This window comes from Apium graveolens, chromosome 2 (assembly GCF_009905375.1).
Source record: "Apium graveolens cultivar Ventura chromosome 2, ASM990537v1, whole genome shotgun sequence".
In the NCBI taxonomy this organism is placed as follows: Eukaryota; Viridiplantae; Streptophyta; class Magnoliopsida; order Apiales; family Apiaceae; genus Apium; species Apium graveolens.
The window spans coordinates 3386992-3403555 of NC_133648.1; the positions used below are offsets into that span (position 1 = coordinate 3386992).

The 16564-nt window shown below is 33.3% G+C and overlaps 2 protein-coding genes across 2 annotated transcripts; both read left to right on the plus strand.

Moving 5' to 3' along the window:
* Positions 1 to 454: 454 nt before the first annotated feature.
* On the plus strand, positions 455 to 8019 carry LOC141706725 (uncharacterized). Its single transcript, XM_074509533.1, has 15 exons — positions 455 to 791; positions 1002 to 1129; positions 1583 to 1654; positions 1728 to 1841; positions 2310 to 2378; positions 2454 to 2510; positions 3078 to 3131; positions 3210 to 3272; positions 3403 to 3465; positions 3741 to 3905; positions 3990 to 4145; positions 6161 to 6241; positions 6375 to 6436; positions 6677 to 6798; positions 7624 to 8019. Exons 1-14 carry the CDS (start codon positions 617 to 619, stop codon positions 6756 to 6758), a joined length of 1341 nt encoding a protein of 446 aa, XP_074365634.1. The 5' UTR covers positions 455 to 616; the 3' UTR covers positions 6759 to 6798; positions 7624 to 8019.
* A 1318-nt stretch (positions 8020 to 9337) lies between these two features.
* Positions 9338 to 16416, plus strand: LOC141706726 (glycosyltransferase BC10-like). Its single transcript, XM_074509534.1, has 11 exons — positions 9338 to 9550; positions 10186 to 10714; positions 12599 to 12697; positions 13573 to 13673; positions 13760 to 13831; positions 14015 to 14105; positions 14388 to 14468; positions 15466 to 15528; positions 15620 to 15742; positions 15857 to 15895; positions 15972 to 16416. The coding sequence occupies exons 2-11, from the start codon at positions 10331 to 10333 to the stop codon at positions 16107 to 16109; spliced, it is 1191 nt and encodes a 396-aa protein (XP_074365635.1). The 5' UTR covers positions 9338 to 9550; positions 10186 to 10330; the 3' UTR covers positions 16110 to 16416.
* Positions 16417 to 16564: the final 148 nt, after the last annotated feature.

A 16564-nucleotide genomic window follows, 5' to 3' on the forward strand; every position in this document is an offset into this window, starting at 1 on the left:
AGACCTTTTATAATTATAAGTATTACAGTTGCTCATATAATATAATGTAGAGATTTCTGAAATATATGTTTTTTTGAAAAAGACGTTTTTTCAAATTTTTTTATAAAAATATGATTTTGCAACAGGATATAATTCAAATAAAAAAACATTGAGTGATTTTTCAAAAAAGTAAAATAAATTGTAAATGCGGTTAATTTTAGTAGTGAACAATAATTTTACAAAAAAAAAATTAAAAGAAAATAAAATCATAAATAAACTTAAAAATTCGTATTTTTGATAATTTCTCAACGATATAACCGAAAGGATCGTTTGTTACTCCTGACTTTTATATATTTAATTAATTTATCAATCAATCTTTTATTCCTATGTTTTCCATCCATATATCTTTTTATACTTTTTTGATCGGTATTTTTTTTAACGCACTAGTATAATTTTGGAAAAAATTAACACGACCGATACACACGCAAAACATAAATTTCGATTAACACCCAAAAACATTTTGACACAGATTACAGAAACAAAAAGGGGGGCAAGAGAAGAGAAGATTGGTGCTTGTTCCGATCCCAACTGCTGCGCCTGCGCCCTAACAGCAATTACGACCATTTACAGGGCTTGAATGGCGTCGCCAAACAACGTAGTAGCTGTGTCGGGGAGTGTACTACTACTAGTTTTGTGTTTAGTCATTACAACAACTGCAACTCAACAACAAGTAGATTCAAACACATTTTCCCATGATGATGATCATCTCAAGGACCAACTTCGCCTCCTTAATTCTGAAATTGTTCTCTTAGGTTCAATGTTTATTACTCCTATTTTCATTTCTTATCATTTGTTTCTTACTGCACCTTAATTACTTTTATATATGTTTGTTTCCCCTTTTAATTATCCATTTAATCAATTGAATTGCCTCAAACACTTGTGCCTCTTTTTATCAGTTTCACGCACCCTGTTTGCTTCAATCATTTTGTCTTACATTTGTTGTTTTTTCGAGATTATTTTAGAATCAAGGGTTGATGAAAGAGTTCATGAATTGAAGCTTAAGGATGACGATATTGACCAGCTGGACAGTATCATTCAAGACAAATCTACCAGTATCGATTCTTTGAGAACTGAAGTCAAATTACTTCAGGTCATCAACTCATTTCCTTCTTGCTAATTATGCCCTTAGTTTACGAATGTCCTTGCATTGCCTCAACCTATTCACTTTATAATCCCACCACCCCCCATTTTATGATTTTGAATTATCTTATTACTTTACATGTCCCATACTGCATATCCTCTAATTTGCTTGATCAAACTTGCATAGTTGCCTACGCACTGCCTCCCCCTTTAAACGCTTTTCATAAGCATCTCTCCAAATGCATGCTACTTAAAACTTTGTACTCCTTGCTGCTATTTCACTGCTCAACATGCTTACGTCTGTGCTATCCCTTAGTCCCTTGTGTATTTAATAATTATATTGTACCTGGAATTTTAAAAATGGGAACAAGCCCGACGTGGTTGAGACATTCTGCACACACTGTAATATCAACTGTTGCAACCCTACTTGACAAGTTTTACTAACGAGAATCTCCTACTTTAGGAAAGAGGGTCTTTGGATGCAAAATACAAGCTTGTAGAGGCCACTGTACGAGCTGGCGACCTTGAGAAGCAGGTAATTAGAATTTCAGTAGCTTAATTCATTCATATATTTGCTTCGTCACACTGAAGTTTCTGTTATCTAACAGGTTGACAGTCTGAAGAAGGAACTAGAAACACAAACAAAAAGAAAAGCAGTGTTGGAATCCCGTGCAAACCTGGCAGAGAAGAAGATCCAGGATCTAAACCACAAACTTGAGAATGTAAGTATTATGAATTATTTATATGTATGTTATTGATCAGTTTATATATGTTTAGCGCAAAGGGAATAAATGAATTTAGTTATATGTTTGATTGTGGGGTTAGTAGTTTATTAGATAAGTAGGTTATTTATAATAAACCCACTTGTTTACGAGCCTTAGTTCATTAGTTTATTTAGTTAGGCATTCTATTATCTCTATAATGATGAAATCCCCACATATCATAGATGACTTGTTTAATAAACAGTAATTGTTATATCAATATTGACCGAGTCGTTTTTAAGGGTTGCGACCCATAGTTATTCCACACAGCCTTATCTTTATTATTGTGTTTGTTTCATAAATTATCATTATTACAACGTGTCCTGCATCATCATGTGTACTATTGACTTGCTTTAGAGGCATTTCACCTAATGTTGTTTTTTATTTTGCATTCCACCTAATGTTGTAAGTTATTTTCTGTATTTGCAGCTCCAAAGAATAAATGATGAACAGAAGAACAGGATTCTCAAAACTGAGCGTGCGATTCAAGTGGCAGAGGTTCATAGTTTATTTCTTTTTTTCTAATGTATATTGATCATACATTATATATGTTAATTCGACAACTGTGATCAGGAAGAAATGGTGAAAGCTAAGTTGGAGGTTGCTGACTTCTCTAAGGAAGTGAGGGAGGTGAGCTTTGCTCCTATATTTTATTCTATCATTCGGGTGTTCTCACTGTACTCAGTGCTTATAAGGATGGATCAAATGCATATTTGTTAAAGCCATATTTGAGTGTCATAGTCTCGTAGGATAGATTTCTTTATAATAATGCATATTACCCAGCTTATGTTTTTGATCCTATAGATTCTAATAGACCAGAATGATTTAGACTTTGTATACTACATATTGTCTTACTTAGCAGTTATCATTCAACCATAGTGAGCCAACTATCGAAGGAAAAATATTATGATCCTTCATAGTCTATAGTTTATACAGAATATAATAATTCTTTTGCTTACGGGAATGCTGGCTTTAAATACAATAGCTGAATCTAAGTTCGAGCTTCCATTTTAGTTGTACATGAACATTATCAGTAATTTGAATTGACCCTATTGATGTGTGGATTTAGTTTTTGATTGAACTATATTTTTTGCTTGAGATTCAAAGTATGTTGTGGCTCTAGCTTGCTGCAACATGACATATTCTGTGATTGTTTTTGTTTTTAAATTTCTAATACCAACTGGTGGTAAATTCCAGGTTCATGAATCATGGATTCCACCATGGCTTGCAGTTCGTCTTGCTAACTCTCAGGTGAGTTTCGCGCGTGTTGGTAATATATCTGCTGTTTTTTTAAAATTGATTCTGACTTTAATGCTGGAAAAATTTCAGACATTTATAATTGCTCTGTGGAATGAGCATGGAAGGCCAGCTCTTGAAAAGACGAGTCAGAAAGTCAGTTTCTTATATCTTCTGTAGCTGATTTATAAAAAGTCTTAATTTCGAGGGCTTGTGGTAATGCATGGAATCCTGGTTGTATGTTCTAATGAAATTTTTGGTATTTTGAATTTTCTTTTTTGCTCAGGTACTTGATAAGAAGGTTGAATTTGAGTATTGGCTGGCACCCCACATTGAAATTGTCAAGACAGTGAGTTACCTATATAACAACAATATGATCCTATCTCATTTGATGTCCTTCGTGTGTCTACTATTATAAAATATTGATTTTATAGTCTTTCCACGTCCCTGATATATTATATTTATTTAATATATTCTCTCTGCAGATGGCAAATATTGTTTTGTATTTCATAAAATTTATTTTCATCTGAGTTTTTGTTTACCGTATTCTATTTGTAAAAACATCTCTTTATATACAATTTCTTCTTGACATCATAATTTGATTGTAAATTATCTGTGTTCAAGCATTGGGTTCCTACTGTCAAGGAATGGTGGGTTGCGTTTGTAACTAACATTGGACCTAATGTGCAATTACTTGCTGCGAAAACTGTCGAGATATATGATTCATCCAAGAAAGCTATTGGACCTCATATTGCCATAGTACAAAAGGCTGTAGATCCCTACCTTAAGGTATGTCGATAAGCCAATCAGGTGATGTTTTAAAATCATGTATATATGAAATCTCTTTTGTGACTGTAAATCCTGATTTTTTAGGAAGCAGAGCAGTTTTCAAGGCCATATATTAATCTAGTTTCAACAACAATGAAACCTCATGTCGATAAAGCACATGTTATCTTCAAGCCCTACTCAAAAAAGGTTCTCCGAGGATACAGAAAGTTTGTGAAGGCTGTTGCTGTATATCACCGTCAGGTCAATTACTTTTCATAACATCATATAATAAGCAATATTCTAATATAATTTTTCTCTGATCTTTTATGTACTATACTTATTTGTGATGATCCGGGTCCCCCACCTTGTTGCTTTCACTTGCTAAAAAGATTGAGAACTTGTTATAAACTGAAATAGTTCGGCAAGTTTTTGCCAATGTCCGCTAAGTATGGTTTTTACTACAATCTACATTACTACTCACTAAATACCATTAGTTGATATTATTTAAAGGAATGTGTTTCAGAAGCAAAATAATCTACAAAAAGGTTACAGAGTCAGATGTATCATTTGATACTATTTAGAGCATCTCCAACAGTCTATTAAGCCACTCTTCAAATATATTATAAAATATTGACTCTTAACAACTTAATGTGCATTCACCTCCAACAACATTCTTTATATCCACTCTTTAAATAATATTTTAATATTAAAATATCTTTATTTAATAGGAGTACAATACAAAGTGGAGAGAGAAAATGGGTGGTTGAATTACTTTATAATAAAATATATAAGTTAAGAGCAAGTGCTTGGCTCTTAAAAGAGAGGAGAGAGAGGAGACTCTTAAGGTTTTAAAGAGACTCTAAGAGTCTCTTGGAGCTCCAATTTTGACAATGCTCTTTATTTTTACACTTAAGATCTTGTTTAAAGAGTTTGTTGGAGATCTCTTAGTCTCTTAATGCAAATATATATCACCTCACAATTTTCTTTCTTCTAAAGTTCTAAGTTTTGATTGATATTCATATCTTCAGTTTTTAACTTCATGCAATTGATGTTGCATGGAGAACCTAAATATAGGTGTATTATATCAGTCAAAACAGATGGAAGCTATTAATTACCAAGGGGTAGGGGTCGTGCACCCTTAATCTTTTTAAAAATACATGTGTGTGTTGCTTAAATTTTAAAATATCTAATAATAATAATAATAATAATAATAATAATAAATTCGGTAAGGTACAATTAGGATGAAGATTAGACTTTCTGACGTATTTTGATTTTCAAGGTAATAAAAGTTCGCTCAATTAGCTAACATTTGTATTTATGTTCATGTAGTTGATGAATTATACCTTAAAAATAAATACTTAGACATTATTGTATTGATAATAATAATAGTGATAATGATAATAATATAATAATAATAGTAATAATAATACAAAAACACTTCCTACCATTTCTAATAGATAAACACTTTAACTATTAAATATTTGCACTGTTAAGGTTTAATCGAGTTTTTCATCATCCAGTTGCTGTCTATACATGTAAATAACATTTAGAGAAAACTGATATTGTTCAAATGCATTCAGTTTTTTCTTAACTGTATTGTTGAGCAGAGTTGTTCAAATGCATGATTTTATTGAATTACCTCTTGTTCAGGTTAGTGGTCCTCTTTGAAAACCCATAAGGTGTTGAATAATAAAACCACTATATGGATCTTAAATCTTGGACTCTTCCTCTCGCTTGAAAGCCCATTAAGATTAAAGATTGGATCACTATAACAAACCATCAAGTGGCACACTCGCTGAGGAGTTATAAGAAAAGTTTCCATATAGGATTGTTCACATTTTGGGGGGAACCGGGTAGGAGATGTTGAACTTGAGTCCCCTTCTAAAAATATCTCCGTTACCATCAGTGACCAACTCTCCCAAAACGTGAAGGTGTTAGGAAAGCCACTGAATGGATCATTATGTGTTCGACTATTCCACTTAAAAAAGGAATGGCATGCATTCATAGATTAGATTGTAAATAAAAGGATTGTAAGTATTATAACCTTGCACAGAAATTTCTTTTTCCATATAACGTGAAGAAGTTTCTCGTTACATGTTTGATAATTTTTTGAGTCGACTGCGATTTGTGACTCACATTCTGACCTGATGTTCTACGTTTTTTGGTATACGGATTTGAAAAACTATTAATAGACGATGAGGTTTCTCTTTCACTCACATCTTGATTATTTTTATATTGAATAAGGCTTGATATTTTATGTTGCTTCAATTTTGAAGGTTCGAGCTATAATTCAGGAATTCTTACAAAGCCATGAAATTACAAAGGCGATTGCTACTAAAGAGATCGTCTGGTATATGGTACGGGAGCTACTTATTGTCTTGTGCATACATTTTTTTTCTCCTCAGTAATGGAACTGTTATTTTAAACAGAAATAATTGATATTTGTTCTGAAGGTTACATCTTTTTATCTTTGTAATGATTCTGGTTCAGGCCTCTGCTTTAATGACTCTTCCAGTTATCATCATTTTCAACTATATATCAGCGATTTTCAGGTTAGTATAATTAACATTTAACAATACTACGTTAGCCTGATCTTAAAAATACTTGCTGATAATTGTCAAAAAATAATAAGAACAGGAAAACTGTCATGGCCCCAGGGCTAGGGAATGATGTTCAATTTCGTCACTTTGATTGTTTAGACTATTTACTACTTTCTTAGTGTGACTTGTATAAATTTTACACTTCGAGATTATAATATATAATATTGTACTTCTCTATATTTTCTTCCGCAGTAAAAAGCCCAAGAAGCGTACTCGTCACTCCCACTCTAACCACACACGAAGAAGGGCTAAACGCGTACATTCCGTTAAGTGAGATTGAAAAAGATTATAATGTACGATATGTCAAGTTCAAGGTATGCCATTTGAAGTATCATGTATGTGCTTGTTAATATAGGTTTATTGTACATAAGGTGTACCTTATTAGGAAAGTATGTCCGTTAACGTGCAGGTATATCATTAACCGATTTTTAGAGGCTGATCAAATTTATTAATATATAAAATGGACAGTAGCCTAAATTGACTTGTAAGTTCATTCATTGACTATCTGTTTTGAGACTTCTCAGAACAATGAAGTGATATGGCGCCTTCGCTTTGAACTATCAGCAATTTTAATAATATCTGTTACATTATGTCGCGTACCCTTCAAACTTAATCAGGTCCTATTTGCAGACAGAATATCAAGCCCTGAATTGCAAGTTATTTATCATATAACCTTATTTTTTGGCTTTCAGCTTTTTCCAGAATACCTCTAAATAGCACTATGAGAATTAGCCTTTAAATAGGGCTGGAACTTGGATATGTTGGATTTGCGATTTATATGTTCAGTTCATTCAAAGAGAACGCCAACATCTTGCTTTTATTGTCATTGGCACTATTAATGAGTTGTCAAAATTTAGCTTAAATTGTGGGCAGAAAGTTGCATTGTACTAGAAACTAGATTATCCTTATTTGTTGAAACATAGGAACAGAATGATTGAATGCTTCCAGACGTGGTAAACTGGAAAATGCAACTACTATTGTTGTGCATGTGCATTCGCTGCATATTGTGTGTGTGTGTGCGCACAACTTCACAGATGAGATGCCAACATCATTACACGTCTACTTCCACTTCTATGCTGCTATTAGGACTTTTACCTAATTATACTGAAGTATATATATACCCTTCATCTATGTTGTAGGTATCTCTGCAGAAAGAGTTGCTCCATGTTCATGGTGATCAAGCTTGTTTTTTTTTTACTTCTTTTCATCAACAACAAAAAGCAGATCTCCTGTCTCATTTGCAATCAAATTTCTCAATGTACATTTCAAGAAAGGAAGAAGGCATACAAAAGGTTCATTTTTCTTCCCAGGAAAGAAAGGAAGGAGATTATGTAGTAGAATGAAATCTGACATTAGCTACAATTTTGACTTGAATATGATTAAGTTCCATTCTATCAACATCTCCGTATGTATGCTTTTCTTTTTTCGCATCATCTCATCCTCTACAGACTAATCATGGAGTTTATGATTACATGTATGAGACTATGAGTTTATCCTTAAACTTTTTTGATCTAGCAGGTGAAATGTTAATCCGATGTAGTAGCATGATTTCAGAGCTCAATAATTGTTATGTTTTCTGTACCATAGATTAGATGTTTATTTTAGGGGTTATTAGCAGAGGGGACAGTTGGGGCATGTCACAAAACAAAGGCAGTTTATATAACATAACATACTACTATATAAACAGATAGATAGATCATAGATGTGTATGTGTGTGTGTGGTGGTGTGTTGTGGACGCCTGCAGGTGCACATGGGGTTAACATGCAGGCACTGAGAAGTGAGAAGAGATTCACGTTGCAGTGGTAGTATCTCCACAAGTGGCAAATGGTGGTGTATTCTGTAATCTTCTTAACACATGCCTGCCCTCATATTATTGAATAAGACATACTAAGCTTAATTATGAATCATAAATATTTTAACCGTTAACGAGGTTCTAATATATTTTTGTATTTAAATCTCATTCTTGTTGTTTTGCACGTTGGATTAAGTCTAAATTTGTGTTGTTGGTCAATGAAATCAAACGTATTTGGAAGTAGTAGTTGCATGCATTGGAGTATTTGTCTTTCATTGCAAAGTTAATTACAAGAGGGCCTCTATTATATTATCCGGCCATTGAACCAATGCTTAGTATTTGCTTGGTCAAACTTTGAAACATGATGGTATTACATTATAAATTTATTTATAATTTTGTTGATTATCTTTTTTTTTTCCAAACTAAAGAATATGGATAAGTGTGGGGAAACCGAAGGATTATTCAAGTTTGAAAAAGTCATTTTGAAAGTCAATTCAAATTTAGATAAAACTAGGGCTATTTGGTGAGTATGCAAATAAATAAATAGAAAAAGAAATTGTCGTGAAATAATAAAATAGGCCGGCGAGAGGGGCTGGGCTTGAAATAGAGAAGAAGCAGACATTGAAATGGGGGGTAGGGCCGCAGGGGGAGTAGGGACAGGTAGGTAGTTAAGTAGATGTATTATGTATAGCAGGGGATAAAAAAAAATTCGAAAAACCCGTCCGGTCCGAAAAAACTGATATGGCTCACGAGCCTCAATAGATCATATTTTTCGTAAAAATCCGACCTAGCCAGATCCGGTAAAAACCCGAAATAAATTATATCTTATTCAAATTTATTATATAATTAAATATAATTTTAAATAAAATTCCTATACTCCATCCAATTCTATATATCAGATTTTAAAAATTAAATCAATCAAATAATTTATAGAAAATTAATCGATTAAATCGAGAATTTTTAAAATACTATTTAGACACCCCGAATACATACATAATAATTTTAATTTGACCGGGATTGATTCTATTTAGAAAAACATAAATTTTGTATACACTCAACAACACACCTGTACAACAAGCCCATCTCTCTCTCTCTCTCTCTCTCTCTGGGCTGGCTGTCTGTCTGTCTGTCTGTGTTTGCTTAATACGTACATAAATCTTGTTTGGCTGGTGCCCTAAATCTGAAGCCCTACTGCTACCGGAAAACTAACTAATATATATAATATTAGACAAAGTTTGATTCTTCTGTATATCATCAAGCCTTGCGGGCGGGGGTAAGTAATGTCTTGTATCTATTCAATTCAATTCAATTATTCACACCACTGCTACTGCTACTGCTATTGCTACCCTCATATTCTTAAAGTTTACTTGAATCTGCCTTTTATATTGTTGCGGATAATGATCTCAATCCCTTGCTTCAATGCTTCACCAACTTACTATCTTCCGTATTACTCTCCTACAATTTACTATACATGTAATAGGGGTAGTAATCACCCGTATCCCATTCTCTGTTAACCACATTCGAGTTAATCTACAATTTACGATTCCAATGTTATCTAATTTACAATTACTGCTTTTCCGAATTTCATAGTTAATTTATCAATTCCTATTCACTAATACAACATTTATATATGATTGTCCGACTCCGACTATATACACTCACACACACATTGTGTGGCTGCTCCTCAATTTGTTGTTCTTTTATTTTAAAATTATGCTTAAAGCTTTGAATCCATTGGTTTCCCCTCCGTTAATGCAATGCCAATTAAATCCAAAGGTTGCTTCTGTATTATAACTTGAGCTTAACATGAGTTAGTAGGAATTCTTACACTAAATATTCTTCACAAGTATGTGATTCTTATATTGCCTTGCTGCAATGCTCTAACTACAAAATTCTCTATGTATCTAGAAATTCAAGCTCCTGGACCAGTTACTGAAGCTTGGTATTCTTCTGCTAACCAATCACTGTGCTTGATTCTTGCATTAAGTCCGACTCACTACTGCCTTGGGGAAGTAGAAAATAATTTCCGCATGGTTATGCATAAAAATCTTCGATGAAGACAGCTCAGGCGTGGCGTTTAGGCATGAAGGACCTGGAGATGCTGTCTGCGCCTCGCCACCGTGCTCATCTGAAGAAGCCAACTTGGATTATTGTCTTAATATCGTTGGTCAGTTTGTTCTTAGTTTGTGCCTATGTCTTCCCTCCCCGAAATACTTCTGCCTGCTACGTATTCTCATCTAGCAGTTGCAAGGTCTTTGCGGACTGGCTTCCACCTGCTCCTGCAAGAGAACTTACTGATGAAGAGGTTGCTTCTCGTGTTGTAATTAGAGATATTCTGAACACACCGCAGGCTATATCAAAATCCCCTAAAATTGCTTTTATGTTCTTAATACCTGCTGCTTTGCCTTTCGAGAAGTTGTGGGACAAGTTTTTCCAGGTAATTGCTTTTAATGGAAACTGTTCTTTCCCGTCTGTTAATGAAAATTTCATTCACACATTAGTTTTATATGATATTACTTCTCGATTCACCATTTTAAAAATATGCTTAGAAATGAGTTAAACTTTCTTTTTTCCTAATAGGTTCGTGTAGTATTTTAAAAAATAAGGGTCCTACGTTCACTGGCAAGGTTTGCTGTAGCCTTAAAGTTGGATTTAATTACATAACTATAGAAAATTTAGGCTGAAATAATGATATTCTTGTAACTATAACGTTAAGATGAAAGAGGATCTTCCAATTGGGTAAAGAGAATACAAATGCAAGTGGTAAGTGTAAGTCCTCCGCCTAAAAAGTTAAAAAGAACGTAGATGCTTTAATATAAAGTAGCATATCAAAATGAAGGCACAAAGTTGTACAGCTGAAATGTGAATCACTAATTTACTAAGCATAACTAATTTACTAATCACTAATTTATCACATCATATGTTTATGAATCATCAACCTAATTATGAAGGAATACTATTTCTTTAATTTAGATATGTATATCAGAAAATTACATATGTATCTAAGTAAACAGTACTAACTAAAAATTTGGTGATTTGTGATTACTTTGGTGATATGCTTTGGTTCTTACAATCTTCATTTAAACTTGGTTATTGTTGGAGTATGGCGTATATATGTAAATATATTGTAATCAGATCGATTGTGAATATTATGACTTATTAGATTTAGTATAAGATTCTTTATCTGTGATTATATTATTATAATTTATATGTATACTGTATATACTAGAAAATTTACTTTTATTTGGTTAGTATTTGTACATCAGTACATGTATATGTATGTGTATAATATATGAACTTAGTGTGGTAAAGAAGTAAAGCAAGTCATTGTTCTGGAAGCCTAGACCAGTATGAAGGGACTGCTGCTGCAATAGAACTTAATTCTACACCGACACCATACCCGTTGAGTGTGCATGTCAGCCATATTCTCAGATAGTATAGCTATGACTTGGTAACTACGATACAACTGTTAAAGTTGTAATCCTGGTTAAAAATATTTGATGTATGAAGTGAGAATTTAAAGTGGAAGGAAATTGTATCGAGTGTTGTGTACTCATGCACCGAATTCCATACCAGGACATCGCGGCTTAACTTAAAAAAAATTAACTAAAGACTTGCTGGCACATAACTTGGTTCTACTTCTAAACTGGTAAACATTCATTGCGTGCCCACGATGAGACGGTGATATGATTGATTCTTAGCAAGATATTTCTGGGAAATTTGCATGAGATTGCTTTTAATTTTGATTTGATCCACCATTTCAGATTCGGCCATATGCTAAAGTTTTTCTTTTTATTGAAATGCTTTTATTCTAATCATGCTTCGCTCTGCGATTTATGTTGAAGCTGTCACAATATAGTATTACACTGTGCTTTCAGTATTATTCTTAAGTTTTACTTTTGCTGTTCCAGTATTTTTATTGTTGAAGTTATCTGCTTTCGATTCTTATATAAGTTGTCTTTGAGCTATGTACTTGCGCAAACATGCCAAGTTGTATGTCGATAGCTTCCATATTATGAGGCTATGTTCATATATTTTTTTAATAGAATTTTTTATTTCATATCTGTGGTAATCTGCTTATTTTCAGGTTTAGTTCCTCATAACTACATAAAATTTTGTTTAAAGAAAGTTGTATTAAATAAGATAGACTAATCTTGAAAGAGGAGGGTGAGCAGTGTGTTTATTTCTGTTGTGCACGGGTGTAGTAAATTATCTTTAAAGCCTATGTTTACGAATTTACGTTATAGACATAGGACAATTTTATCTAGTTTTGGTATTATAACTTGGTCGGTATTCATATATGTTCTTAAAAATTTCGCAGGGGAATGAAGATAGATTTTCGGTCTATGTTCATGCATCTAAGGGAAAACCAGTACATACTAGCCGATTCTTTCTTGATCGAGAGATACGCAGTGAAAAGGTCTGTACTCTCTTTATATATCCATTCATTTATACACTTCATACTTTTAGATTAGTTTCTTCTCAATATCACATTCCCAGTTGGCTAACAAGTCTTAAAAAATGATTTATGACTCATCACTCATCACTCACCATTTATACTGATTTTCAAATGATTTGACTCCATGTCACCTATATTCTATTTTTCTGAACTGAGTGTTATGTTTGCATGTTTGCGTTCCAAGCTCTATTAACTTGTTAAATTCTTTAAAGACCAAAACGGGAACAATTTTTTTCCTATTGTTGGTAGATCTTTTACTTTTATAAAAGTTGGCTAGCCTCTAACTTTAAATTGAAAGCTTATCTGACTTGATTAATGAAAGACTCATTACTGTTGATCTTTACTTATTGAGGCATGTTATCTTTTTAGTTGCATGTAAAGTCTTTAATTAGCCATCTTATAAGGTACTTATAAGGCACGTATCTTACAGTGAAATCGAAGAACAGTTTTTGCTTTATATCTTTTCGCAACTTATCCTCACTAATATACTATTTCGCTGGAATGTCATCGAAGAGGCAAAGGCTTATATAGACCTTCATGAAACTCCCTATCTATTTCCCTCGAAGAAGATAAAATCAAATCATTTAGAATGAGCCCAAGAGTGACACACAGTGCATATCGACTGGCAGACAATCCTGTGATTAAACTTAAGAGCAAAAATTATGAATTAATATGTTTGATGTAATGTTATAGTTGTTATAAACTTTTTGGCCAGCATTATTGTAGTCCTGTTGACTAATTGTGTTGTTTTGTTTCTTTCATACAAGAAGATGAGATGCTCATTCATATTATATTTAATGTAACAAAATTAATTACAATACTAATTTTTTCTGCAGGTAGTTTGGGGTAGAATTTCAATGATCGATGCAGAACGACGACTTTTAGCAAATGCACTTAAAGACCCGGATAACCAGCATTTTGTGTTACTTTCTGACAGGTCTGGATAAAATAACTGTTAATTTTATTATTAGTACTTAAGTATTACTATTTGTGTTATGTCTGTTGAATCCTCTTATTCTGCAGTTGTGTGCCATTACGTGATTTCGACTATGTCTACAACTATCTGATGTATACAAATGTCAGCTACATTGACAAGTAAGACAAGGAATATTAGATTTGTTTTCTTTTTATTGTTTGTCCAATGACTAATTGGATTAAAGTATTAGTGCATTGCTAACTTGTACTGTTTTATGTAGTTGTTTGAGTGATTTTTAATATCAGTCGTAGGACGAAAAGTATTCTGCCATCATAATGTATGCATCTTCATGTATTTTCCAGATTCAGGGATCCTGGTCCACATGGGAGTGGCAGGTATTCCGAACACATGTTACCTGAAGTCGAAAAGAAAGACTTTCACAAAGGTTCCCAGGTATATGTTGTGATTGTTTTTAGACGCTAGCCTGTATGTGTCCTTATGCAATAGCAATGGACTGGAGTTATGCCCAAATTTCTGTTCTAGGATTTTGTTTATCTATTTTGTTATCTAAACCATATTCCCCCTTTTTACAAAAAAAATGATGGGTTTCTTCTGTTATTTTCTTAGTGTGAAAGCTGAATGATATAGTGGATCTTGTAAATGAATGTCAGATGTTCCATTTTTCTTAAATTGACCTTTTTAAAGATTTACATGCCTTCCCATTAATTTGTGCAGTGGTTCACAATGAAGCGGCAACATGCTCTCATCGTTACTGCCGATAGTCTATATTATAAATTGTTCAAAGAATTTTGCAAGGTGGTTCTCTCACTTGGAATCTCTATATTTTTTATCTTATGAATGATGTTCTAAATACATTAAGCAGTTTGTGCATCTCCACAATGCCTTGGTAGTTGGTATTTCTGGGTTTAAGGGAAGGGGCGATGATATATCTAGCTTGTATGAATAATTGAAAATCATGGTATTTGTTCCATATATATGTGTTTTCTACAAGTACAACAGTGCATCAACTATCAACTTATCCTTGACATTCACAATCTTTATTTTGTCAATTTAGTTGAATATTCTATAATGTTCCTGTGTAATTTATATATGTTTTAAATTATGCTATTATACCTCCACTTCAATCTGGATTTGGGAAGGGCGAATAAGAATCATAATATTGCTTTATATTTTTCCTGAAGTTGTGAAGGAATCACAGCTATTTAATAATTAATCCACTGCATTATTATAATATACAGATTTATAACAAAGACTTCAGAATATAATATCCTGGTTTAATGCCAAGGAATATAAAGCACCATTTGAACAAGGCGTTTATAGTCATTATTTTGCAGAGGGTAGATTAGGAAAAACTCAACCAGGGTAGTCATACTGCTTGTCCCAAGCCTAATTGACAGAGGGCGTAAGAGATCAACGAGTAATAGACCCATAACTTACTACATTATGTTTATATAGAACTATTTTTTCTTTATTGTATTTTGCTTTCTTCGGTCTTAAATTTTTGGGGTACTTCGTACAAAATTCACGTTTTTTAACTAATTTATATTCCACAAAACTTGAAGTGCATAGTTGTATGTGTTCATTTTAAATTCCAATTTGATAATATTATGTAGTGGACCTGCAGTAGATTTCATTTTAGTATTGAGAAAATGCCCGATTTCTTAGGTTGTATTCGGCAGTCGGCATGATTTCTTAGTTTAGTCCTGTTAAATTTGTAATATAATGGTCTTGTGTTCAGTGTTCTGAAGTGGACTTGGCTATAAATGCCTGATGTATGGTTTTTGTTTGACAGCCGGGTATGGAAGGGGACAAGAATTGCTATTCTGATGAACACTATCTGCCTACTTTCTTCCATGTGAGCCTAAATTATATATTCTTCTATTATAAGCTTCTTCCATGCTCTTGATACCATTGAATGTTGAATGAGTTCTCTATTTTCTTTTTAGATGCTTGATCCACTTGGCATAGCGAACTGGTCAGTCACACATGTTGATTGGTCTGAAGGAAAGTGGCATCCAAAGTCGTACAGAGCTGAGGATATCAGCATGGAACTTGTACAAAATATTACAGTAGGGGGTCTTGTTTATACATTATTTAATCCACACAATCAAATTCGCACACACTTCTGGCTTTTGGGGAAGTTAGTTTCTTAATTTTCACCGACACTTGTGTGATTTGTGCAGTCTATTACAGAAAATGTCCATTCGACAAGTGATGGAAGGGTATGCAAATTTGCTTTCTAGCTCAAATAAATTTTTATAAGTAACTATTCTGAATTGCTAAACTTCAATTTTTCAGAAGGAGATCCAGATCCATCCTTGCTTGTGGAACGGAGAGAGACGGCCATGTTACTTGTTTGCGAGAAAGTTCTTGCCAGAAACCTTAGACAAAATGATGATTCTTTTCTCCAACCACACAGCAAATTCATTGGGATGATGATATTCTTGACCCTGATTTTTTGGTTAGGATCAATGATTGATTCGGCCCTATTCATCTCTAATTACCGAGTAGTGTAAATTGCCTGTGCGTACAGGATTATATATTTCCTGGGCTAGAAGCATATTTTCTTTTATCTTTTTGTTCCCGAAGGACATTAGCAGAGGACAGTCAGAGGTATAATTTGTCAGCACAAGAGATTTGCTGTCGCGTTTTTTGTCAGAGAGCATGGAAATTGTTCTAGTCTTTTGTACTTGTCCTCTCCCCTTTTGGGGAGATTTATATATCTTTAGTGTTGGTTACAGAATTATTGGGGACTTAATACAGCAGTTAGTTCTAGAGCTATATAAATTGGTAAAGTTTAGTTGCAGAATTGTCTAGACAGTAACAATTTTTTTTTTTGTGAAAAGTGTTTGTTTGCGGGCTATTAAATTCGAGTTTGGAAGTTTGTTGGA

Coding starts and splice junctions, on each gene's coding strand:
- LOC141706725 (XM_074509533.1), top strand. CDS start 617: ATGGCGTCGCCAAACAACGTAGTAGCTGTGTCGGGGAGTGTACTACTA. Junction 3,906..3,989: donor CTGTAGATCCCTACCTTAAG/GTATGTCGATAA, acceptor CTGATTTTTTAG/GAAGCAGAGCAGTTTTCAAG. Junction 4,146..6,160: donor TTGCTGTATATCACCGTCAG/GTCAATTACTTT, acceptor TCAATTTTGAAG/GTTCGAGCTATAATTCAGGA.
- LOC141706726 (XM_074509534.1), top strand. CDS start 10,331: ATGAAGACAGCTCAGGCGTGGCGTTTAGGCATGAAGGACCTGGAGATG. Junction 14,106..14,387: donor ACTTTCACAAAGGTTCCCAG/GTATATGTTGTG, acceptor TAATTTGTGCAG/TGGTTCACAATGAAGCGGCA. Junction 15,529..15,619: donor ATCTGCCTACTTTCTTCCAT/GTGAGCCTAAAT, acceptor TTTTCTTTTTAG/ATGCTTGATCCACTTGGCAT.